At 43.7% G+C, this 25,672-nt stretch overlaps 2 protein-coding genes across 2 annotated transcripts; one reads left to right on the top strand and one right to left on the bottom strand.

Moving 5' to 3' along the window:
- The first annotated feature begins 13,788 nt into the window (after positions 1 to 13,788).
- Positions 13,789 to 16,216, top strand: LOC119269584 (pentatricopeptide repeat-containing protein At3g46790, chloroplastic-like). Its single transcript, XM_037551441.1, has one exon. It carries the CDS (start codon positions 13,910 to 13,912, stop codon positions 15,869 to 15,871), a length of 1,962 nt encoding a protein of 653 aa, XP_037407338.1. The 5' UTR covers positions 13,789 to 13,909; the 3' UTR covers positions 15,872 to 16,216.
- Positions 16,217 to 16,704: 488 nt separating this feature from the next.
- On the bottom strand, positions 16,705 to 23,228 carry LOC119269583 (delta-1-pyrroline-5-carboxylate synthase 2-like). The gene is made up of 21 exons (XM_037551440.1): positions 22,974 to 23,228; positions 22,361 to 22,432; positions 22,133 to 22,236; positions 21,941 to 22,043; positions 21,696 to 21,857; positions 21,026 to 21,303; positions 20,190 to 20,340; positions 19,854 to 20,018; positions 19,693 to 19,770; positions 19,489 to 19,578; positions 19,322 to 19,408; positions 19,136 to 19,222; positions 18,960 to 19,056; positions 18,716 to 18,819; positions 18,442 to 18,517; positions 18,047 to 18,197; positions 17,895 to 17,963; positions 17,697 to 17,763; positions 17,479 to 17,549; positions 17,210 to 17,290; positions 16,705 to 17,124 (listed from the first exon to the last, which is right to left on the bottom strand). The coding sequence occupies exons 1-20, from the start codon at positions 23,073 to 23,075 to the stop codon at positions 17,212 to 17,214; spliced, it is 2,193 nt and encodes a 730-aa protein (XP_037407337.1). The 5' UTR covers positions 23,076 to 23,228; the 3' UTR covers positions 16,705 to 17,124; positions 17,210 to 17,211.
- Between the last annotated feature and the right edge of the window lie 2,444 nt (positions 23,229 to 25,672).

Raw genomic sequence — 25,672 nt, 5'->3', positions numbered from 1 at the left:
AAAACCGCCTCGCGATATGTGCGGAGCTGGTTGAGAAAAGCGGTTCGAATAATAACCGGGCCATGGCGTAATGTCATGCTGTCGAAACATGTCAGCAGATTAGATTTGTGGAAATATTATTCTCTCTACGGTGGTATGTGGAACTTATTTTGTAGGGTCGGACACTATCCTTGTATTCAAAACTCTTCCATGACGTATGCAGAGGAGGAACCCATCTTGCAATGCCGAACACAACACTGCGCGCCAAACTCATCGTCATTGAAGCCTGGTTCAGGGGCTACTGAGGGAGTCCTGGATTAGGGGGTCTCCGGACAACCGGACTATATCCTTTGGCCGGACTGTTGGACTATGAAGATACAAGATTGAAGACTTCGTCCCATGTCCGGATGGGACTCTACTTGGCGTGGAAGGCAAGCTAGGCAATACGGATATGTATATCTCCTCCTTTGTAACCGACCTTGTGTAGCCCTAGCCCCCTCCGGTGTCTATATAAACCGGAGGGTTTTAGTCCATAGGACAACATACAATCATACCATAGGCTAGCTTCTAGGGTTTAGCCTCTCTGGTCTCGTGGTAGATCAACTCTTGTACTACTCATATTATCAAGAACAATCAAGCAGGACGTAGGGTATTACCTCCATCAAGAGGGCCCGAACCTGGGTAAACATCGTGTCCCCTACCTCCTGTTACCATCCGCCTTAGATGCACAGTTCGGGACCCCCTACCCGAGATCCGCCGGTTTTGACACCGACACACATCAACGAGGCTAATCAATGGGCCATGGAGATGCCCATCGATTGATGTTAATGCAAACAGTAGGGATTGCCATGCAACAGATGCACTAGAGCTATAAATGTATGAAAGCTCGACAAAAGAAACTAAGTGGGTGTGCATCCAACTTGCTTGCTCACGAAGACCTAGGGCACTTGAGGAGGCCCATTGTTGGAATATACAAGCCAAGTTCTATAATGAAAATTTTCCACTAGTATATGAAAGTGACAAAACAAAAGACTCTCTATCATGAAGATTATGGTGCTACTTTGAAGCACAAGTGTGGCAAAGGATAGTAGCATTTTCCCTTCTCTCTTTTCCTCTCTTTTTTTGGGCCTTCTCTTCTTATTTTTTTATGGCCTTTCTCTCCCTTTTTTTAATTCCTCACTTGGGACAATGCTCTAGAAAATGATGATCATCACACTTCTATTTATTTACAACTCAATGATTACAACTCGATGCTAGAACAAAAGATGACTCTATATGAATGCCTCCGGCGGTGTACCGGGATATGCAATGAACCAAGAGTGACATGTATGAAAGAATTATGAACAATGGCTTTTCCACAAATACTATGACAACTACATGATCATGCTAGCAATATGACAATGATGAATGTGTCATGATAAATGGAATGGTGGAAAGTTGCATGGCAATATATCTCGGAATGGCTATGGAAATGCCATAATAGGTAGGTATGGTGGCTGTTTTGAGGAAGATATAAGGAGGTTTATGTGTGAAAGAGTGTATCATATCACGGGGTTTGGATGCACCGACGAAGTTTGCACCAACTCTCAATGTGAGAAATGGCAATGCATGGTACCAAAGAGGCTAGCAATGATGGAAGGGTTAGATTGCGTATAATCCATGGACTCAACATTAGTCATAAAGAACTCACATACTTATTGCAAAAATCTACAAGTCATCAAAAACCAAGCACTACGCGCATGCTCCTAGGGGGATAGATTGGTAGGAAAAGACCATCGCTCGTCTCCGACCGCCACTCATAAGGAGGACAATCAAAGAACACCTCATGTTTCAAATTTGTTACATAATGTTTACCATACGTGCATGCTACGGGACTTGCAAACTTCAACACAAGCATTTCTCAAATTCACAACTACTCAACTAGCACGACTTTGATATTATTACCTCCATATCTCAAAACAATCATCAAGCATCAAACTTCTCTTAGTATTCAAAACACTCATAAGAAAAAAATTACTAATCTTGAATACCTAGCATATTAGGATTATTTAAGAAAATTACCATGCTATTTAATACTCTCAAAATAATCTAAGTGAAGCATGAGAGATCAATAGTTTCTATAAAACAAATCCACCACCGTGCTCTAAAAGATATAAGTGAAGTACTAGAGCAAAACTATACAACTCAAAAGATATAAGTGAAGGACATAGAGTATTCTAACAAATTCCAAATCATGTATGGCTCTCTCAAAAGGTGTGTACAGCAAGGATGATTGTGGTAAACTAAAAAGCAAAGACTCAAATCATACAAGACGCTCCAAGAAAAACACATATCATGTGGTGAATAAAAATATAGCTCCAAGTAAAGTTACCGATAGAAGTAGACGAAAGAGGGGATGCCTTCCGGGGCATCCCCAAGCTTTGGATTTTAGGTGTCCTTAGATTATCTTGGGGGCTTCCATGGGCATCCCTAATCTTAGGCTCTTGCCATTCCTTGTTCTATAATCCATCAAATCTTTACCCAAAACTTGAAAACTTCACAACACAAAACTTAAAGTAGAAAATCTCGTGAGCTCCGTTAGCGAAAGAAAACAAAAGACCACTTCAAGGTACTGTAATTAACTCATTATTTATTTATATTGGTGTTAAACCTACTGTATTACAACTTCTCTATGGTTTATAAACTATTTTACTAGCCATAGATTCATCAAAATAAGCAAACAACACCCGAAAAACAGAATCTGTCAAAAACAGAACAGTCTGTAGTAATCTGTAGCTAGAGAAAGATCTGGAACCCCAAAAATTCTAAAATAAATTTCTGGACGTGAGTAATTTATCTATTAATCATCTGCAAAAATAATTAACTAAACAGCACTTTCAAAATAAAAATGGCAGCAGTTCTCGTGAGCGCTAAAGTTTCTGTTTTTTTACAGCAAGATAACAAGACTTTCCCCAAGTCTTCCCAATGGTTCTACTTGGCACAAACACTAACTAAACACAAAAAACACAATAAAAACAGAGGCTAGGTAAATTATTTATTACTAAACAGGAGCAAAAATCTAGGAATAAAAATAAAATTGGGTTGCCTCCCAACAAGTGCTATCGTTTAATGCCCCTAGCTAGGCATAAAAACAAGGATAGATCTAGGTATTTCCATCTTTGGTAGGCAATTCTTCAATGAGACATCTTTTATCCTTAGAAATTTCTTTCTTTTTAGTTATTATCAAACTTTTAGGCACAAGATCGAAAAATTCATTTGTAACAAATGGTTCCTTAATGATAGCAACAAGATTGGGATGAATACTTATAGATTTGAGATCCGCAGTTTCCTTACTAGAGGATTCACCCTTATTTTTAGGAACATACATAAGTTTGGCGATTTTAGTAGGAGGACTTGGAGTATTCTTTACGGAAGAAAAAGCGGTTCCCAAGTTGGTAATGATATCTTCAAGTTTATCGATCCTAGTGGAATCATGATTTATTTTCTCATTAACTATGGGTTCCTTCTCTTTAATATTTTTCAAAGTGACTCCTACTTTAGATCCATATTGAGAGATTTGATTGTGGATATTTTTTATCCAAATTTTCAATTAACTCTACGGTAGCAACCTTATTTTCAATAATTTTGAGCCTTTGCATTACATGCTCCAAAGTTAATACAGTTCCATTAACCAAAAGAGGGGGTGAGCCAAACAAATCTATCATAGCATTATAAGAATCAAAGTATGGCTACCTAAGAAATTCCCTCCGATGATGGTATCAATGATATATCTATACCAAGGATTAGCACCTACATAAAAATTGCGGAGAAGAACGAAAGTATATTGCTTCGCGGTAGATCTATTTTGAGCATTGCAAATTCTATACCAAGCATCTTTCAGACTTTCTCCCTCCCTTTGTTTAAAATTAAGGACTTCATTATCAGGAGACAATGGAGAGGATAGAGGACTAGCCATAACGACAAGCAAGCAATCCAACACACGAGCAAACAAGAAATGGGCAAAAAGAGGCAAATAGAGAAAGAGAGGGAGGATAGAGAGAGAGAGGGCGAATAAAACGGCAAGGGTGAAGTGGGGGAGAGGAAAACGAGAGGCAAATGGCAAATAATGTAATGCGGGAGATAAGGGTTGTGATGGGTACTTGGTATGTTGACTTTTGCGTAGACTCCCCGGCAACGGCGCCATAAATTCTTCTTGCTACCTCTTGAGCACTGCGTTGGATTTCCTTGAAGAGGAAAGGATGATGCAACAAAGTAGCGTAAGTATTTCCCACAGTTTTTGAGAACCAAGGTATCAATCCAGTAGGAGGCTACGCGCAAGTCCCTCGTACCTGCACAAAACAAATAACTCCTCGCAACCAATGTGATAAGGGGTTGTCTATCCCTTCACGGTCACTTACGAGAGTGAGATCTGATAGATATGATAGGATAATATTTTTGGTATTTTTGTGATAAAGATGCAAAGTAAAATAAAAGCAAAGGAAATAACTAAGTATTGGAAGATTAATATGATGAAGATAGACCCGAGGGCCATAGGTTTCACTAGTGGCTTCTCTCAAGAGCATAAGTATTTTACGGTGGGTGAACGAATTACTGTTGAGCAATTGACAAAATTGAGCATAGTTATGAGAATATCTAGGTATGATCATGTATATAGGCATCACGTCCGAGACAAGTAGACCGAATCCTGCCTGCATCTACTACTATTACTCCACTCATCGACCGCTATCCAGCATGCATCTAGAGTATTAAGTTCATGAAAACAGAGTAACGCCTTAAGCAAGATGACATGATGTAGAGGGGTAAATTCATGCAATATGATAAAAAAACCATCTTGTTATCCTCGATGGCAACAATACAATACGTGCCTTGCTGCCCCTACTGTCACTGGGAAAGGACACCGCAAGATTGAACCCAAAGCCAAGCACTTCTCCCATTGCAAGAAAGATCAATCTAGTAGGCCAAACCAAACTGATAATTCGAAGAGACTTGCAAAGATAACCAATCATACATAAAAGAATTCAGAGAAGATTCAAATATTGTTCATAGATAATCTTGATCATAAACCCACAATTCATCTGTCTCAACAAACACACCGCAAAAAGAAGATTACATCGAATAGATCTCCACAAGAGAGGGGGAGAACATTGTATTGAGATCCAAAAGAGAGTAGAAGCCATCTAGCTAATAACTATGGACCCGGAGGTCTGGGGTAAACTACTCACACTTCATCGGAGAGGCTATGGTGTTGATGTAGAAGCCCTCCGTGATGGATGCCCCCTCCGGCGGAGCTCCGAAACAGGCCCCAAGATGGGATCTCGTGGATACAGAAGGTTGCGGCGATGGAAATAGGTTTTTGGCTCCGTTTCTGATTGTTTGGGGGTACATAGGTATATATAGGAGAAAGGAATATGTCGGTGGAGCAACAGGGGGCCCACGAGGGTGGAGGGCGCGCCTGGGGGCTAGGCACGCCCCCCTACCTCGTGGCTTCCTCCTTTATTTCTTGACGTAGGGTCCAATTCTCCTGTATCATGTTCGTTCCGAAAATCATGTTCCCAAAGGTTTCATTCCGTTTGGACTCGTTTGATATTCCTTTTCTGCGAAACTCTGAAATGGGCAAAAAACAGCAATTCTAGGCTGGGCCTCCGGTTAATAGGTTAGTCCCAAAAATAATATAAAAGTGGATAATAAAGCCCAATAATTTCCAAAACAGTAGATAATATAGCATGGAGCAATCAAAAATTATAGATACGTTGGAGACGTATCAGCCATCTTCATCATCCCGACGCTCTCCATGACGAGGAGGGAGTAGTTTACCCTCGGGGCTGAGGGTATGTACAAGTAGCTATGTGTTTGTTCTCTCTCTCTCTCGTGTTCTTGAGGTGGTACGATCTTTATGTATCGCGAGCTTTGCTATTATAGTTGGATCTTATGATGTTTCTCCCCCTCTACTCTCTTGTGATGAATTGAGTTTTCCCTTTGAAGTTATCTTATCGGATTGAGTCTTTAAGGATTTGAGAACACTTGATGTATGTCTTGCATGTGCTTCTCTGTGGTGACAATGGGATATCACGTGATTCACTTGATGTATGTTTTGGTGATCAACTTGCGGGCTTCGTGACCTCGTGAACTTATGCATAGGGGTTGGCACACGTTTTCGTCTTGACTCTCCGGTAGAAACTTTGGGGCACTCTTTGAAGTTCTATGTGTTGGTTGAATAGATGAATCTGATATTGTTTGATGCATATCGTATAATCAAACCCACGGATAGTTGAGGTGACATTGGAGTATCTAGGTGACATTAGGGTTTTGGTTGATTTGTGTCTTAAGGTGTTATTCTAGTACAAACTCTATGATAGATCGATCCGAAAGGATAACTTTGAGGTGGTTTCGTACCCTACAATAATCTCTTCGTTTGTTCTCCGCTGTTAGTGACTTTGGAGTGACTCTTTGTTGCATGTTGAGGGATAGTTATATGATCCAATTATGTTATTATTGTTGAGAGAACTTGCACTAGTGGTAGTATGAACCCTAGGGCTTGTTTCAACACATTGCAATACTGTTTATGCTCACTTTTATCGCTTGCTACCTTGCTGTTTTTATATTTACATATTACAAATACCCATATCTACCATCCATATTGCACTTGCATCACCATCTTTTCGCTGAACTAGTGCACCTATATAATTTACCATTGTATTGGGTGTGTTGGGGACACAAGAGAATCTTTGTTATTTGGTTGCAGGGTTGTTTGAGAGAGACCATCTTCATCCTACGCCTCCCACAGATTGATAAACCTTAGGTCATCCACTTGAGGGAAATTTGCTACTGTCCTACAAACCTCTGCACTTGGAGGCCCAACAACGTCTACAAGAAGAAGGTTGTGTAGTAGACATCATGACTCCTATTGAATCTTTGTTTTCCAATGTTAATCTTGATAAAAATGGGACTTGAGATGAGTCAACTTTAGTTAGAAGGCGTCCCAATGATTCGGAGTTTTTAGATCTTGATGCTAAAATTGATAAAACTGGGATTGGAGAGGTCAAAACTTTAAGTAGCAATGAACCCACTCTTTTGGATTTCAAGGAATTTAATTATGATAAATGTTCTTTAATTGATTTCATTTCCTTGTTGCAATCCATGTTGAATTCTCCTCATGCTTATAATCAAAACAAAGCTTTTACTAAACATATCGTTGATGTTATGATGCAATCTTTTGAAGAAAAGCTTGAATTGGAAGTTTCTATCCCTAGAAAACTTTATGATGAGTGGGAACCTACTATTAAGATTAAGATTAAATATTATGAATGCTATGCTTTGTGTGATTTGGGTGCTAGTGTTTCCACGATTCTGAAAACTTTATGTGATGTATTAGGTTTCCGTGAATTTGATGGTTGTTCCTTAAATTTGCATCTTGCGGATTCCACTATTAAGAAACCTATGGGAAATATTAATGATGTTCTTATTGTTGCAAATAGGAATTATGTGCCCGTAGATTTCATTGTTCTTGATATAGATTGCAATCCTACATGTCCTATTATTCTTGGTAGACCTTTCCTTAGAACGATCGGTGCAATTATTGATGAAGGAAGGAAATATTAGATTCCAACTTCCGTTAAGGAAAGGCATGGAACACTTCCCTAGAAAGAAAAATTAAATTGTCGTATGAATCTATTATTAGAGCCACTTATGGATTGCATGCCAAAGATGATAACACTTGATCTATTCGTGTTTTTATGCCTAGCTAGGGGCGTTAAACAATAGCGCTTGTTGGAAGGCAATGCAATTTTATTTTTGTTCTTGCTTTTTAGGTCCTGTTTTGCAATAAATTTTTTATCTAGCCTCTGGTTAGATGTGGTTTTGTGTTTTAATTAGTGTTTGTGCCAAGTAAGACCTTTCGGATAGCTTACGGTGATAGTTGATTTGATCTTGCTGAAAAACAGAAACTTTTGCGCCCAGGAGATTAGTTTTCATTTTTTTATAGAAGCGCGATAAAATACTGATTATTCTTGCATATGATTAATAAAAAAATTGCCTAGGACTTCCTAATTTCTCAGGATTTTTGGAGTTACAGAAGTATTCAAAATATCTAGATTGCTACAGATTGTTCTGTTTTTGTCATATTCTGTTTTTCGCGTGTTGTTTGCTTATTTTGATGCATCTATGGCTAGTATCGGGGGGTATGAACCATGGAAAAGTTGGAATACAATAGATATTACACCAGTATAGATAAATAATGAGTTCACAACAGTACCAAAAGTGGTGATTTATTTTCTTATACTAACAAAGCTTACGAGATTTTCTGTTGGAGTTTTGTGTTGTGAAGTTTTCAAGTTTAGGGTAAGGATTTGATGGACTATGGAATAAGGAGTGGCAAGAGTCGAAGCTTGGGGATGCCCAAGGAACCCCAAGGTAATATTCAAGGATGTCAAAAATCCTAAGCTTGGGGATGCCTCGGGAAGTCATCCCCACTTTCGTCTTCGTCTATCGGTGACTTTACTTGAGGCTATATTTTTATTCACCACATGATATGTGTTTTGCTTGGAGCGTCTTGTATGATTTGAGTCTTTGCTTTTATTTTGCCACAATCATCCTTGTTGTACACACCTTTTGGGAGAGACACGCATGAATCGTGATTTATTAGAATACTCTATGTGCTTCACTTATATCTTTTGAGCTAGGCAATTTTGCTCTAGTGCTTCACTTATATCTTTTTAGAGCACGAAGGTGGTTTTATTTTTATAGAAATTGATGAACTCTGGTACTTCACTTATATTATTTTGAGAGTCTTTAGAACAGCATGGTAATTTGCTTTGGTTATAAAATTAGTCCTAATATGATAGGCATCCAAGAGGGATATAATAAGAACTTTCATATAAAGTGCATTGAATACTATGAGAAGTTTGATTCCTTATGATTGTTTTGAGATATGAAGATGGTGGTATTAGAGTCATGCTAGTAAGTAGTTGTGAATTTGAGAAATACTTGTGTTGAGGTTTGTGAGTCTCGTAGCATGCACGTATGGTGAACCGTTATGTAACGAAGTTGGAGCATGAGATGTTTTTTTATTGTCTTCCTTATGAGTAGCGGTGGGGGATGAGCAATGGTATTTTCCTACCAATCTATCCCCCTAGGAGCATGCGCGTAGTACTTTGTTTCTATGACTAGTAGATTTTTGCAATATGTATGTGAGTTCTTTATGACTAATGTTGAGTCCATGGATTATACGCACTCTCACCTTTCCGCCATTGCTAGCCTCTCTAGTATCGCGCAACTTTCGCGGGTATCATAAACCCACCACATATCCTTCCTCAAAACAGCCACGATACCTACCTATTATGGCATTTTCATAGCCATTCCGAGATATATTGCCATGCAACTTTCCACCGTACCGTTTATTATGACATACATCATCATTGTCATATTGCTTTGCATGATCATGTAGTTGACATCGTATTTGTGGCAAAGCCACGTTCATCATTTTTTATACACGTCGCTCTTGATTCATTGCACATCTCGGTACACCGCCGGAGGCATTCACATAGAGTCATATTTTTGTTCTAGTATCGAGTTGTAATTCTTGAGTTGTAAGTAAATAGAAGTGTGATGATTTTCATTATTAGAGCATTGTCCCATGTGAGGAAAAAAGAGAAAGGCCAAAAAAGAGAAGGCCCAAAAAAAGTAAAGAAAAAAAGGGAAAAGATAAAAGGAGAAAAAGATAGAAGGGACAATGTTACTATCCTTTTTGCCACACTTGTGCTTCAAAGTAGCACCATGATCTTCATGATAGAGAGCCTCCTATGATATCACTTTCATATATTAGTGGGAATTTTTTATTATAGAACTTGGCTTGTATATTCCAATGATGGGCTTCCTCAAAATGCCCTAGGTCTTCATGAGCAAGCAAGTTGGATGCACACCCACTTAGTTTTCTTTTTTGAGCTTTCATAAACTTATAGCTCTAGTGCATCCGTTGCATGGCAATCCCTGCTCACTCACATTGATATCTATTAATGTGCATCTCCATAGCCCGTTGATACACCTAGTTGATGTGAGACTATCTCCTTCTTTTTTGTCTTCTCCACAACCATCGTCTATTCCACCTATAGTGCTATGTCCATGCTCACGCTCATGTATTGCGTGAAAGTTGAAAAGGTTTGAGAAAGTCAAAAGTATGAAACAATTGCTTGGCTTGTCATCGGGGTTGTGCCTGATTTGAATATTTTGTGTGATGAAGATGGAGCATAGCCAGACTATATGATTTTGTAGGGTTAAGCTTTCTTTGGCCATGTTATTTTGAGAAGACATAATTATTTTGTTAGTATGCATGAAGTATTATTGTTTTTATGTCAATATTAAACTTTTGCTTTGAATCTTATGGATCTGAACATTCATGCCACAATAAAGAGAATTACATGGATAAATATGTTAGGTAGCATTCCACATCAAAAATTCTGTTTTTATCATTTACCTACTCGAGGACGAGCAGGAATTAAGCTTGGGGATGCTTGATACGTCTCCAACGTATCTATAATTTTTTATTGTTCCATGCTATTGTATTATCTGTTTTGGATGTTTTATATGCATTAATATGCTATTTTATATGATTTTTGGGACTAACCTATTAACCTAGAGCCCAGTGCCAGTTTCTGTTTTTCCTTGTTTTAGAGTTTCGCAGAAAAGGAATACCAAACGGAGTCCAAACGGAATAAAACTTCCGCGATGATTTTTCTTGGGCTAGAAGACACCCAGGAGACTTGGAGTACAAGTCAAAAGAGCCACGAGGCGACCACAAGGGTGGAGGGCACGCCCAGGAGGGGTAGGGCGCCCCCAACCTTGTGGGCCCCTCGGGGACCCCCTGGCCTAGATCTTCCTCCTATATATACACATATACCCCCAAAAACTTACAAGGGAGCCACGAAACCACTTTTCCACCGCCGCAACCTTCTGTACCCATGGGATACCATCTTGGGGCCTTTTTCGACATCCTGTCGGAGGGGGATTCGATCACGAAGGGCTTCTACATCAACACCATTGCCTCTCCGATGAAGCATGAGTAGATTACCTCGGACCTACCGGTCCATAGCTAGTAGCTAGATGGCTGCTTCTCTCTCTTTGATACTCAATACAAAGTTCTCCTCGATATTCTTGGATATCTATTCGATGTAATACTCTTTTGCGGTGTGTTTGCTGAGATCCGATGAATTGTGGATTTATGATCAACTTATCTATGAATATTATTTGAATCTCCTCTGAATTCTTTTGTGCATGATTTGATATCTTTGCAAGTCTCTTCGAACTATCGATTTGGTTTGGCCAACTAGATTGGTTTTTCTTGCAATGGGACAAGTGCTTAGCTTTGGGTTCAATCTTGCGGTGCTCGATCCTAGTGACAGAAGGGGAACCGACATGTATTGTATTGTTGCCATCGAGGATAAAAAGGTGGGGTTTTCATCATATTGCTTGAGTTAATTCCTCTACATCATGTCATCTTGCTTAAGGTGTTACTCCATTCTTTATGAACTTAATACTCTAGATGCATGTTGGATAGCGGTCGATGTGTGGAGTAATAGTAGTAGATGCAGAATCGTTTCGGTCTACTTGACACGGGCGTGATGCCTATATTCATGATCATTGCCTTAGATATCGTCATAACTTTGCTTTTTTCTATCAATTGCTCGGCAGTAATTTGTTCACCCACCTAATATCTTCTACCTTGAGAGAAGCCTCTAGTGAAACCTATGGCCTCCGGGTCTATTTTCCATCATATAAGTTTCCAATATACAATTCTAGTTTCCTATTTACTTTCTTTGCAATCTTTTACTTTCCGTTCCATAAACCAAAAATACCAAAAATATTACTTTACCATTTATCCATCTCTATCAGATCTCACGTTGCAAATAACCATGAAGGGATTGACAACCCCTTTATCGCATTGGGTGCAAGGTTGGTGTTTGTTTGTGCAGGTATTCAGTGGCTTGCGCGTTGTCTGCTACTGGATTGATACCTTGATTCTCAAAACTGAGGGAAATACTTATGCTACTTTGCTGCGTCGCCCTTTGCTCTTCAAGGAAAAAACCAATGCGAGCTCAAAAGGTAGCAAATAGCATGGAATAATGAAAAATTATAGATATGTTCGAGACGTATGAGCGCGCCCCTTCCCTTGGCCGCCGGCCCTATGGATTGAAAGGGGGGAGGGCTAGCCCCTCTATCCTTCCTTCCAGCTAAGAGGAAGGAAAGGGGGGCACCTCCTCCTGCCTTCCCCCGCAGGCAAACAAGGAAGGGGGGCGCCAAAGGGAAAGCACCCAAGGGGGCCGGTCGGCCACCTTGGGGCGCACCCAAGGCTGCCTCCCCTCCCCCACCTATATATATGAGAGGGAGGGGCGCTACACAAACCCACAACAATCTCTTAGCCGTGTGCGGCGCCCCTTTCCACAATTTAGTCCTCCATCTAGTTTTCCGCAGTGCACGGCGAAGCCCTGCGGGAACAAGTTCATCACCCCGTCGTGCTGCCGGAACTTATCTACTACTTCGCCCGTCTCGTTGGATCAAGAAGGCAAGGACGTCATCGAGCTGAACGTGTCCTGAACACGAAGGTGCCGTACGTTCGGTACTTGATCAGTTGGATCGCGAAGGTGTTTGACTATATCAACCGCGTTGTTAAACGCTTCCGCTTTACAGTCTACGAGGGTACGTAGACATACTCTCCCCTCTCGTTGCTATGCATCTCCATGGATAGATCTTGCGTGTGCATAGAATTTTTTTTGTTTTCCATGCAACGTTCCCCAACATGCAGCTCAGGATCCATGCCCGCGAGGAGTGCCGCCTGAGCTTGGTGTCGACGGCGTGTCTGCAGGGCGGCGTGGTGGTGGTGGCGGAGCGACAACGAGAGGGTGGAGGGTGCTCTCTGATACCACGATGTTAGGAGCTTGTTCTGTGTTCTGGAGTCCAAATACAAGACGAAGACTTTCAGCTTGGAAGACACGGAGAATTTTAAGTACTTAGAGTAGGACTCCGATTGCGGGTATAACCCGGAGTCTCTTGTAACCCATGGACTCAGCTGTTATATAAAACGAGTCTATGGGTCGTCAGAAAGGGAGAAGAAAAATAAGTAACCAGAAATAAGTCGCTTGAGACAAGTCTTAGACAAGATCAAAATAAATGCTCTCGATTGGTTGAGGATGCTGAGTCAGCCGGCGGTAGCGCTCAATGGCCACTTGTTCTCCTGTTGCTCTTTTCTGCTGCCATGGCAAAGTTGTTGGGTTGGGCTGCCATGGCAGGTTTCTTTTCATCGGTGCTTGAGACGCTAACAAAAAATAAACAGAAAAAAGGAAAAGGTATATAATAGAAACAGGAAAAAAGAAAAAAGAAAACAAAAAAGAGAGGTAACAAGAAGAAAAGAAAACCCGGTTCAGGAACCTTCTAGAAGGTTCGCAAAATCAAAAAACCCCGTCCAGAAACCTCTAGAGAGTTCCGAAAACCTGGATCGCTGAAACATTAAACGGGCCGGGCCCAAGACGAACGATCGCTTGATCTCCCTGTGTTAGGGGAATTCCCGCGACAGTGCTCCAGAATCTTTAGGCCGATCACACGCCGACCCGTTCAGCCATTTGCAGCCCAAACGAAGGATCGAAATGCAGCCCATACTTTCGCCGGATGCTGCAGACGTGTAAGATGGACCCGGAGCCCATCGGGCATCGGCCTACCGAAACCACAAAAAATCGCGCAAAATCCCGACGCTTCTCCGGCTCCGCGCGGCACGGCCATTTTCCTCCGCCTCCACCCAACCCCGAACTCCGACCGAACCGGCCACAAACCCCACCCAAAAAATATCCATCACGCCGGCGCAGCGGCGCGCCCCTCCTCCCCCACGGTGAAGCCCCTACCGAGCCGCCCCCTCCGCCTCCGCCTCCGCCTCCGCCCCCTCCACCTCATGTTCGCCTCCGCCCCCGCGGGTTCGCTCCACCTCTCCCACCCGGCGTTCGGCGCCAGGCGCCCAAGGCTCGCGCGCTGCAGGTCCTCCCTGTCGTCGTCGGGCGCGGCGCCCCCGCCGGCCAATGCCAACCACCTCATCCAGACGCTCTGCGCCAGCGGCCGCCTCTCCCGCGCCGCCGCGCTCCTCCAGGGCCTCCCCGCCCCCACGCAGCGCACCTACGAGTCGCTCCTCCAGGCCGCCGCCAGGGCCGGGGACGCCGCGCTCGCCGCGGCCGTCCACCGCCGGCTCGAGGCCGACCCGGTCTTCCGCTCCGACCCGTTCCTCTCCACCCGCCTCATCGACGCCTACGCTGCGCTCGGCGCGCTCCCGGCCGCGCGCCAGGTGTTCGACGAGGCGCCCGACAAGAACATCTTCGTGTGGAACGCGCTGCTCAAGGCCCTCGCGCTCGCCGACCATGGCGACGAGGCGCTCGCGCGCTTGGCCGACATGGGGCGACTCGGCGTTCCCGTTGACAGCTACAGCTACACGCTCGGGCTCAAGGCCTGCATCGCCGCGTCGGCGTCGCACGCACCGGCCTCCGCCCGTGTACGCGAGGTACACGCACATGCCATCCGCCGTGGCTACGCATTGCACATGCATGTCGCCACTACTCTTATTGACTGCTATGCAAAGCTTGGGATCGTCGGCTATGCTGAGAATGTGTTTGCTGCAATGCCAGAGAGGAACGTTGTTTCCTGGAGTGCCATGATTGCGTGCTATGCCAAGAATGAGAGACCTGCTGATGCCATTGAGCTGTTCAAGGATATGCTGGCTTCTGATGCAGACCTGGTGCCTAACTCAATCACAATAGTAAGTGTCTTGAATGCGTGCGCGGGAGTAAACGCACTCGGTCACGGCAAACTATTGCATGCCTATATTCTTCGGAGGGGTTTCGACTCACTTGTTTCTGTACTGAATGCACTGATGGCAATGTACATGAGATGTGGATGCCTTGAAGTTGGCCGGCATATTTTCAATTGGATAGGACGCCGGAGGGATGTTGTGTCGTGGAATTCACTTATATCTGGATATGGGATGCATGGCTTTGGCCGTGAGGCGATTCAGGTGTTTGAGAAAATGGTTCAAGTTGGGTTATCACCGAGTATCATAACATTTATCAGTGTTCTTGGGGCTTGTAGCCATGCCGGACTTGTGGATGAGGGGAAGAAGTTGTTTGAGTCGATGACGGATTATAGTGTCAAACCCCGTGCAGAGCACTATGCTTGCATGGTAGACCTCCTTGGTCGTGCTGGGCAGTTGGATGAAGCAGTGGAGCTCATACAGAGCATGCACATTGAGCCGAGTCCTCAAGTGTGGGGTGCACTGCTTGGAGCTTGCCGTATTCATGGCCATGTGGAGTACGCAGAGATGGCTTGCTCTCGTCTCTTCGATCTTGAACCCAGAAATGCCGGCAACTATGTACTACTTGCTGATATTTATTCTCGAGCTAAACTGCAAGACCAAGTTGCCGTGCTAAAGGAGCTGCTTGAGGAGCATGGGCTAGAGAAGGTGCCGGGGTGCAGCTGGATGGAGGTGAACAAGAAGATATACTCTTTCACATCTGTGGACAACAAGAACCCCCCGGTTGAGCAGCTTCAAGCTCTGATAGGTGAGTTTGTGGCACAGATGAAAAATGAGGGCTATGTCCCTGACACAGAGATAGTCATGTATGACATTGAAGAAGAAGAAAAGGAAAGGATCTTGCTTGGTCACAGTGAGAAGCTGGCAGTTGCATTTGGGCTTATCAACACTCACAGCGGTGAAGTAATCAGGATCACCAAGAACCTGAGGCTATGTGAGGACTGTCATTCAGTCACCAAGTTCATCTCCAGATTCACAGAGCGCGAAATCGTTGTGAAGGATGTGAATCGGTTTCATCACTTCAGGGATGGAATTTGTTCGTGTGGCGATTATTGGTGAAGATGCTGCCAAGTCGCTGGTGCTTTTTGATCTTTACTGATCATACCAAATTGACGATGAAGTAGGCACTATTGTACAGCCTAACATGATTAGATTAGCCACGATGACCCAGTCTTTCAGGAGGAACAGGAAATTGATTGCCGGTCTTTACTTGGAGACCAGTGGAACTTCTGCAAGGCAATTTTGGCACGTTTGTAATGGGTCCCCTTTAATGACATTGTATGAATTAGCAAGTTCCTTGTAAAATCCCACCTAATCTTCATAATCAAGACCTGAGATTCGTTTAAGATATGCAAGCAAATGGTTTATGATCAGTGGTTTATGGTTCTTTGATTTGACGCATAAATGAGTTTTCGTTGCATTCCTGAAGTCATGACGATCTGTTGAGATCTGCTGAGATTTCTGATAAATGGTTGTTGGCTTGTTGCATTCTGAGAATTCTTGAGACTGCATTTTACTTGTTGCATTCTGAGAATTCTTGAGACTGCATTTTACTTACTAGGAGTTGATTTGCAAATGGTTCTATGCTCACAGAGGCCAGGCTATGTGAAACTATTTGTGTTGGCCGTCTACGGCTGCAAAGCTGTCCGTTTCAAGGACCTGTTTCAGTTCAGCCTAATTCACATAGCCTCAGGCACAGTTCGTGACAGTTCACCCGCCTGGTGCCAAAGACATAGCTGGTGCTAGTTCTGTTCACCCCTGCATCCACACGTTTGTTTGTAACAAGAGGATTCGAACAGATGTCTCAGCTTGCAAGCTGCGAGGCCAGCGGTTCTACAGCCACTGCCCCTTGATGTCAAGCGCCATTTCAAGAAGACTGTATGCCGATTACATTCATTTCAGGTGCTCTTTGCCATAGAAAGACAACATGACAACGGATTTGAGACTTCATCAGAAACAGTACAGCTACTTCATATATGTAGCATAGATGTACCGATGCAATTCTACAGTTACAACAACTAGTGCCATAACTACGACATTGTATGGATAAATCATTGTACACGAACAATCACGGAACTAGATAGCGACATAGTAACAACAATGCTCTCTTGTCTTCCTTCATTCCTCGCACAGAGAGAAGGGGGGCTTTGAAGAGGATTCTTCTACAAAAATTGCTCTACAGCAGGAATCCTCTACCTGCAAACATAGTAACAACAATGCTCTCTTGTCTTCCTTCATTCCTCGCACAGAGAGAAGGGGGGCTTTGAAGAGGATTCTTCTACAAAAATTGCTCTACAGCAGGAATCCTCTACCTGCAAACATAGGAGCTGAAGGTCAGTAAAATACTCCAGTGAGTAAGCATTCTATCGAAGCGAAGCAACGTAAACCGTGTCTTACCCTCATTGCAAAGGAAGATCCTTGTGGGTGTACACAACTCCCTTGTCGCCGTTCACTACTTGTCCACTCCCTCGCAGAATGCTATATAATGAGGAGAGCAATGCATACATATTAAGTAAAGGTACTAATGCTTTAGAACCAGGAAGTATCTTGCGTAAACTGAAGAAACTATAGGGGAAGATGGTGCACGCAGAACACTTCCTCATATGAAAGTACAGTTCTATTATTTGCTGAAGAATTGCAGAAAAACAACTGGCATAAAGACCTACCACCGAGTGGTTAAAAGACCGTCGACGCCAACAGGTCCACGAGCATGTATGCGCCCTGTACTTATGCCAACCTATTCAAGACATTTGAAAATGTTCAGAAATACAGTTAAAAAAATATTCAGAAAGATAGAATTGAAAGGTGATTGCATCAGAGCCAATCGAATCTTGAATAACATTTGACAACACATATTAGGCCCAAGCGAGTCAAACGGCAATACCTCTGCACCTAGACCGAAGCGAGTCCCATCACAGAACCTTGTGCTTGCATTATGGAACACAGCAGCACTGTCACAGTTTAGACGAAATGTTATTTCGATACTTGCAGCATGATCTTATATCAAATAAATCATCAAACAAAGCTAACAATACCATAATTAGCAACCACAATAACCGTAGAAATGAAGTTAACTAAATACCTGTCAACTTGTTGTAGAAAAGTATCTGCTGACTTCTTATCAGTTGTGATAATACAATCTGTGTGTGCACTGAAACAAAATATTTAAGACAATCAAATTTAGTGTAACAGAAGAAAAACATCGAGAGTATGTTTAAATGGAAACCTGCATACCTTCCATAACAATTGATATGGTCAATCGCTGACTGCACATCATCAACAAATTCGAGGGTGCATGCCATTGAGCTATACTCATGATGAAATGAATCTACCTTTGGTACTTTCAGTGTGTCATGTGCGACAGGCCCACCATAAATAACAACTCCTGCAATATTACATCACCTTATAAATTAAAACAATGATCATTGTAAAACAATTATAATATTATGATAAACTAATCATGCCCATCAAATGTTCATTAGCATCAAGTTCATATTTCAATTCACGGTGTCTAGAACCTCATACAGATTAGTACTTGTGACTAAGTTTGCTAGACTTATTGTTTAAACGTAACTACAGAATTACTTATTATTGTTCACATATTTGACTTCAAGGGTGTGAGCTGGTACCTTCTTTCGCAAGTTCCATCAATAAATCATCAAGACCCTCTGTCTTGTTCAGATCTTTATGAACAAGTAGTGTTTCCTGCACAATGATATACATAATACTTAGTCTATTTATGTAGTTATTCATGCCGGAAATAGTGCATCATATATTACAAAAAAAATATTTAGTTGAAAGTAGAATCAGTGTTGTGTTACAATGATATACACAACCTCTAAGAAATCTGGTATGGTGGAAAATATTAAAAACCATATACAAATATCAAACTCAGAGACGTACCATAGCATTACACGCTGCAGGATAATCAACCTTTGCATCCAATACGATACGTTTTGCCATGTCCATGTCAGCTGATTTATCAATATAAACATGGCAGATACCATCTGTAGAAGAATGAAAACAATTTAGTTCGTCATACATTCAAATTTCACAGAAAATGTAACCTACTTAATTTCTGTGACATAATATCCTATTTTAAAAAATAAGCTGAATTACAAGAATTCAGTGAGGAAAAATGGCTTACCAGCATGACCAAGAACGGGAATCTTGGTTTGTGCTTTGATTTGAGAAACAAGCCTGTTACTGCCTCTTGGAATAACAAGATCAATCACATCGTCAAGCTGCATAGTATGCAATCAGTTTAGACATGTTTATGTAATCAACTTCTCATCAATCGAAGAATCAAATGACAATGCTCACCTTTAGAAGATCAGCAATTTCATCTTTGCTTTTCACAAGGCCAATAAGCTTTTTGCCAACAACATCTGGAATCACGCTGGTTATGACCTAATAAAAAACGATAAATTGATATGTCAGGACTGTAATTAAGCTAAATAAAGATGATGCATTACTCCAAACACAATCAGCTAACTAAATGGATCATACCTTATGTAATATTGTGTTTGATCTCATAGCTTCTTTTCCTCCTTTCAGAAGAAGGCCGTTTCCACTTCGGATTGCTAGAGCTGCAATCTGTACAATAATATGCTGATAATAAATAACAGTTGATGTTCCAGGTAAGTTTTATAATTTGTACTTCCCAAAATCTTTACCTGGACCAGGGCATCAGGACGAGACTCAAAAATAATTAGGAGAACACCTAATGGGCAGTACATCTTCTCGAAAACTAAATCCTTAGCAACCTACAAATAAGTCCTTGATGGGTTAAATACATGAGGAAATTATAATTTAAATCTTAGTATGCCATAATCATAAAATATCCTCCAAATTTAGAAATGTGGTTCGGTGGTTTTCACCTCTGTTTTTTTCAGTGTATGTGAGATAGGGTCCTCCATGTCCGCAATTGCACGAATCGATTCAGCAAGGCTTGTTATCTACAAATATATAATGAGAACATATGCTATGACCAAACATAATCAAATAGATGAACGGATACTGCTGTGAAATTTAAACCCACCTTTCCTGCCTTCAGGGTCATCCTAGCAACCAAGGATTTCTCGTAACCTGAATCTTGTGCCGCAGCTAGATCAGCTTCATTCTCGGATATAATTAAATCCACGTTTGCATCCAGAGCACCGGCAATATCTAGCAAAATCTTCTTACGCTCCTCCGATGACAAATTCTGTTTGGGAGGCAATATGCAACAGAAAAAAAATTAGCAATGGCAGCTCGAAAACCAAAATACAGAGACAGCTCAAACTTTCCATTAATAGCTATTGCTCCATAAGAAATGAAGGGATATCTTAGGATACCTCCAACGGAGGCTTCTTTCTAGAGAAAGAGAAAAAGGTACCTGGAGATGCCGTGAGCAATCTTTTGCAGCAACTGCCATCTCACGGGTTGTCACCTCCTTCGAACAATCCCAGACATTTGCTTCATTATGGAAAAGTGTACCAATTTTCTCTCCTCGCATAATCTTAATAATGCTATCTGTTACAAATCCACTGAATGGATATAGGAACAAAAAGGTTAGAAGGCGGAAATCATTATATTACAGGATGACATAAACTCAGTTTTGTACAATAGTACAAGGCTACAGCTGGCAGTTGCAGCTAAAACGCAGCACAAGCTTGACTACATGCCGAAGTGAAAGCATAGGCCTCCCTAAATCCTCAGTGAAGTAATCAAACACTAAATGTGTCTGGTAGCGTTTTGAAGATGTGAAATTTGATATACTACTTTAAAATACTTGGCCAACCAGGAGTAGCCTTTGGTGGCATGTTTCAGGAAGAAAGGCGACTAGGCGAGCACCAAGCCTCGAACGCGGGTCGGCGGGCTGTGAGCATTTGAGCCTGCTCTAGCTAGCCAACTGGTTGGCGCCCAGTTCTCTGGGATACTCAAGGAAATTAAACTAAATATCAACACAAGCGGGTAACAGACTCCAGTGGATTATATAAGGAAAAATTGCATGCATTAGATCTCTAGTATCTGTAAATACTTGCACACTGATTTACGAAATGCCAAATTATAATAGCGATAGTTTAATATGCAACCATGGATTGCTCAAATATACTAGCTGGCAGTTTGTCCAACCATAGTGGCTTGCAGTATGTTAACCTAATGGGAACATTTAGTAGCTATCATATGGTTAAACCATGCTATAATAACAAGGGAGAAAAGTTGCCTCACCTTGCAATTACAGCAGGTACGCCCTTTGATGCAGCAGTAACAGCAGCTGCCACCTTAGCTTGCATTCCACCTCTTCCCACACGAGACTTCTCCCCAAAATTAATTAGCTTCCCGTGTTTTTCATTGATGTAGGTGTGGATAATCTTTGATTGAGGATCACTCGGTGGACCACTATAGAGTCCCTCCACATCACTAAGCATGATAAGTAGATCAGCATCCAGTTCTTTTGCCAACAGCGTCGCCAAACTGTCGTTATCCCAGAATATACCAGATGAATCCTGCACATGAAGTCAAATGTTATAACCAGTGAACAGGAAACGCTAAAGACGGCCCAGTTGTCATTGCTAGTGGGAATCCATAAAGTTGATGCATAGCCATCATTTTGTTTAAAGCCTGGAGTGATAAACATCGATCACTGAAACTTAAAAGGGCACTGCATATTCTGTTACAGCATAATGAAAGATAAAGCAGCAAGACAGACAGAGAGCAAAATAGCATAGGTTGCTTGTTCTACAAAATAATAACAGAGGTGCCTGCAGAGGAAAAGCTAAATGAAGGACTAAACTACGGACAATTGTCAATTAAGCTCCTACTGCAGAGATCACATTAGAGAAACACGAAACTCTGAAGCTTGGGTGTGCATGGCAATTGTTCTTGAGAGAAATCACACCTCATATGGCGCTCTCCTCGTACTGATAGCATCGTTCTCGTTGAACACCGGTATCACCTTAAGATCTAACAGGGAGACAACAGTCTCACGAAGCTGGTGCCCAAAACTTGGATCCCGGAAATCACGATCCGTAACAAGAAGCTGAGACGATGTCACATCAAGCTGCAGTAAGGTAAGTTTGATGTCAGAAACATATGTTAACCTCATCAACAACAAAAGAAAGAACAGCAGTTAGCAGAACCCACTTGGCTAAACAGCGTATCGTAGATAGCCATTAGGCCACTCTGGCCGACGGCAGCGCAGGCCTTCCCATCCAGGTCCAACTGTGGGTTCTGCAGATCGGCGAAACTGCAAGCAAGGAGAATTATCAGCAAGCAGTGACAATAACCAGAGGCAATGACCGTCAGCAAACTGCTGTGAGAAAAACTCTCTGCAACCTGCTGTTGATAAGCTTCCGGTACTTGAGCCTCTGCCTGCCGACGCCAACGGCGCCAGAGGTGACCAGAATCACCTCATACCCCTGGAAATTAAGCTCCTTCACCTGAAACATTTCCACATATTTACCGGTTAGTATCGGTCAATAAAACAATTTACCGGCTAGTACTACCGTATATTAGCACAAGCTCCTTGGCCAGAGCACATGACATGTCGGAAAATTCAGTTACCTGCTCGCAGAGAGCTCCGAGCCTGCCCATGGCCAGCCGGCCATTCTGCCCGGTGACAACAGCGGTGCCGACCTGGATGCACGAGAAAATCATTAGATGGACCCGACGAACGAACGCCGATTTACTTAGCGACAAAGTAAAACAATTACTCCCACAAAGTACTTTCTCTAATCACAAAACACCAAATACTTTCCAACTAAATTAGAAAATATACTTTGCAATTTAGTTTCACGAATCTGGGACAATCTAGAACCCAGCACGTGATTTTTATTATTACGCCATAATAACAGGAGGCGCAGCGAATCGAAACAAATTTTCGCCGCCTCCGTTGAACAGATACTTTACGGAATCAGCCCGCTGACGTCACCAGATCGGAGCCTTTTCGCCCGTGCCAGCCTCGGCGCTTTCTCCGATCACCCGTGCCCGCCGCACTCGGTCCAGGATCACGCCGGAGAAGAAGAGGAGGGGAAACAAAAGGAACGGCAGCGAACAGGCCCAATAAAACGGCGGCGACGGCGGCGGCATTAGTTTCGTATCGGGATGGGAGGAGGAGGAGGAAAAAGCTCGCCATGCATGCATGGGAGCATATTCGTGTCGTATCGCGGCCACCCACCTTGACGACGATGCGCTTGACGTCCCTGACGAAGCCGCGGGTGGAGTCGCTGTTCTCGAGGTCGGCCGCCGCGACGGCGCCTCCGATGCCTCCCCGGCCCATTCTCCGCTCCGCCGGGGCGTGGCGACCCGCGGGCGCTCGCTCGCTCGCTCCGGATCGAGACGGGCAGGGCGAAGGAAAAAAACGGGTGGGCGAGGCGAGGCGAGGTCAAGGTGGGTGGGTGGAAGTGGCGGAACAGAACCGTGGGATAACAAGTGGAGCTACCGGGCGCCCCCGATTTAAAGGGGAGGAGGGGAGGCGAGCGAGCCGCAGCGCCCCGTCGCGTCCCGGCCCGGGGAAGGTGGGGCCGGGGCCACGCGGGGTACGTGTGCGGCGCGATGGCGGCCACAGGCCCTAGATCGTCTGCGGCGAGGGGAGCCCGTGGCCACCGCCTCGGCCGCCCGTGCGGGGCGCCCACGTGTGCGCGCGCCCGGAGGGAGGGGGAGGGAGGGAAGGCCGTTGCGCAAAATATCCTGGAGCCGAGGAAATATAGGGCGGGATCGATCGGCCGCCAGCTGTTGCCCCGCACCTGGACACAGCAGTGGAAGGGTGCGGTGGACGTTTGCGGGGTAGGCTCTTTTTGGGGGCTGTCCTCCTTCGGTCATGCATGGTATGGTATGGTAGTACACTCTTCACTCGTACTGCTGGCTCTAGCATCGGTATGGGGTGGATTGTTATGGTCATTTTGACGCACCTGCCAATTTGTACTCACATGTTTCCTTAAAAGAGGTTGCATGAAGGCACATGTATGTGCATACTTTGAGTCCCAAGGAGATGAGAATGTGGTATCTGCTAGTGGAGTAGCATGTCGATGGATTCGCGTATATGCCTTGGAACATGGACACTTAGGTGGTGTTTCGTCGAGGCCTCGAGGGAACCGAGTGGTAGAGTGGAATGGATCGGTTTTAGAAGCTATGGAACTTCGGTTCACCGAATGCTCGGGTCACGGAATGTGGTAACGTAGAACGGAAGGAACTCGTCCGATTGAATGGAACATTTGGCTAATAGTGGAACCAGCTGATAACTTCGAAGCCGGCAAAAGAACTGATTCCATGCTTGGTTGATATTCATTTTCCGTTTTCTTGATCAAGAGGAATATAAATCTCAATATAAACAAAATATGTTCACCAACCAAAACACATTTTCATCTTATCCCAATGTTCTAGAAAAATTCCACTTGATTCCGGTTGATTCCCCCGATCAAACACTTGGTTCTTACATGTATATATTTGTCTTTGTCATGTATGATAGATAATCAAACTGCTAGAGTGCGGTCGGCAAAACCGTGGTTGAATCATATAGTCTAGGATGTAGGTGATGAAGATGAATATTGTTGGTACAAAGGGGTGGATGCGCAAACAAGCATGTGAGGATGAGATCACACTAGCTCATATCAATGTGTTATCAGTTTGGTGGAAAAAAAATCGAAAAAGGGGAAGACTCCTTACTCTGAAAAAAAAATAGCTCTACTAATAAGAATTATGTAGTCCCCCACTTCGATTTGCTCGGCGTAGTAGTAAATTTGTCGACCCTTCTCCCCAACCCCCGCGTCGCCTGAGCCGGGCGACTCGAGGGGAACCCTAGCCGTCGGCGTCCTGTCACCCGCCCTTCGCTCGCCTCGCGTCGCCGGCGCCGGAGGGCCGGCCGGCGAAGCCGCGCCGGGCCCTGAGATGGCGGCGGCGGGCTGTCCTTTCTCCTCTCGCCCTCGCCCCTCCCCTCACGCCAGATCAGGGTCGGCTGTGGCAGCCTCCTCCTCCGGCGGCGACGGTGGCGGCGGCCTCCCCGGGCCTCCCCTCCTCGTTGGCTGCGTGGGTGGACTGCCCCGGCCGCAGTTCCCCGCGGTGATGCCCTGTCCGCCCTGACGTGATCTGGACGCCTTCTCAGGCTAGCGGCAGCGCTCCGGCCGGCCGGCCTCAGCGGGGCCCTGCTAGCTGCGGCTCCTCCCCCTCCTCTCCCCCCTCCCGACGAGTTTCGGGTCCGCCTCTTCGGGAGGCGGCCATGGAGGCTGCTGGTTGTGGTTGTGCCCGTCGGTGTCTGCCTCCTTTGGCATGCCGGTCGGGTTTGGCTGCGCGCAAGTCCACTTGGACACCACCACCTTTAGGTATTGTTTAGTTAAGAGAACTGAATATAATGTAATGTAATTTGTATTGAACGGTGTGGTCCTTTGGCTCACGGAATGCAGCATAGTGGAATAAAACAAACTAGCTCCATTGAGGGTAACATTCGGACAAGTTGAACCAGTCGTTAACTTCAAAACAACAAAATAATTGATTCCCTAATTAGTCTCTTTCCATTTCCATCCTCTCGACCAAACGAAAAATGAAATGGTTATGTTCCCCAATTCGTTATTTCCTTTTCATCTCATTCGAAGATTCTACAACCACCTTGTTAGATTCCACTTGGTCCCAATCAAGCACACTACCAGCGGTCAAATTTAACAGTTGTCTAATTCATGTATACATTTTTGTTATGTATCAAACTATTGGAGCATGGTCGACAGAAGATGATGTACATAATGAAACTACATTCTTGTAGTTTAGGATGTCGGTAATGGAAATGAATAGAATGGTGTCAGGAGGGCTTGAGGTGCATGCATGGCACGTGGGGATGAGATCAAACTAGGACATATGATTGTGTTCCTAGTTTCATGGAAATGCAAT

The sequence above is a fragment of the Triticum dicoccoides genome, chromosome 3A, assembly GCF_002162155.2.
Source record: "Triticum dicoccoides isolate Atlit2015 ecotype Zavitan chromosome 3A, WEW_v2.0, whole genome shotgun sequence".
In the NCBI taxonomy this organism is placed as follows: domain Eukaryota; kingdom Viridiplantae; phylum Streptophyta; class Magnoliopsida; order Poales; family Poaceae; genus Triticum; species Triticum dicoccoides.
Note: the sequence above shows the minus strand (reverse complement) of the source record. Positions and strands in the feature narration are given on the sequence as shown.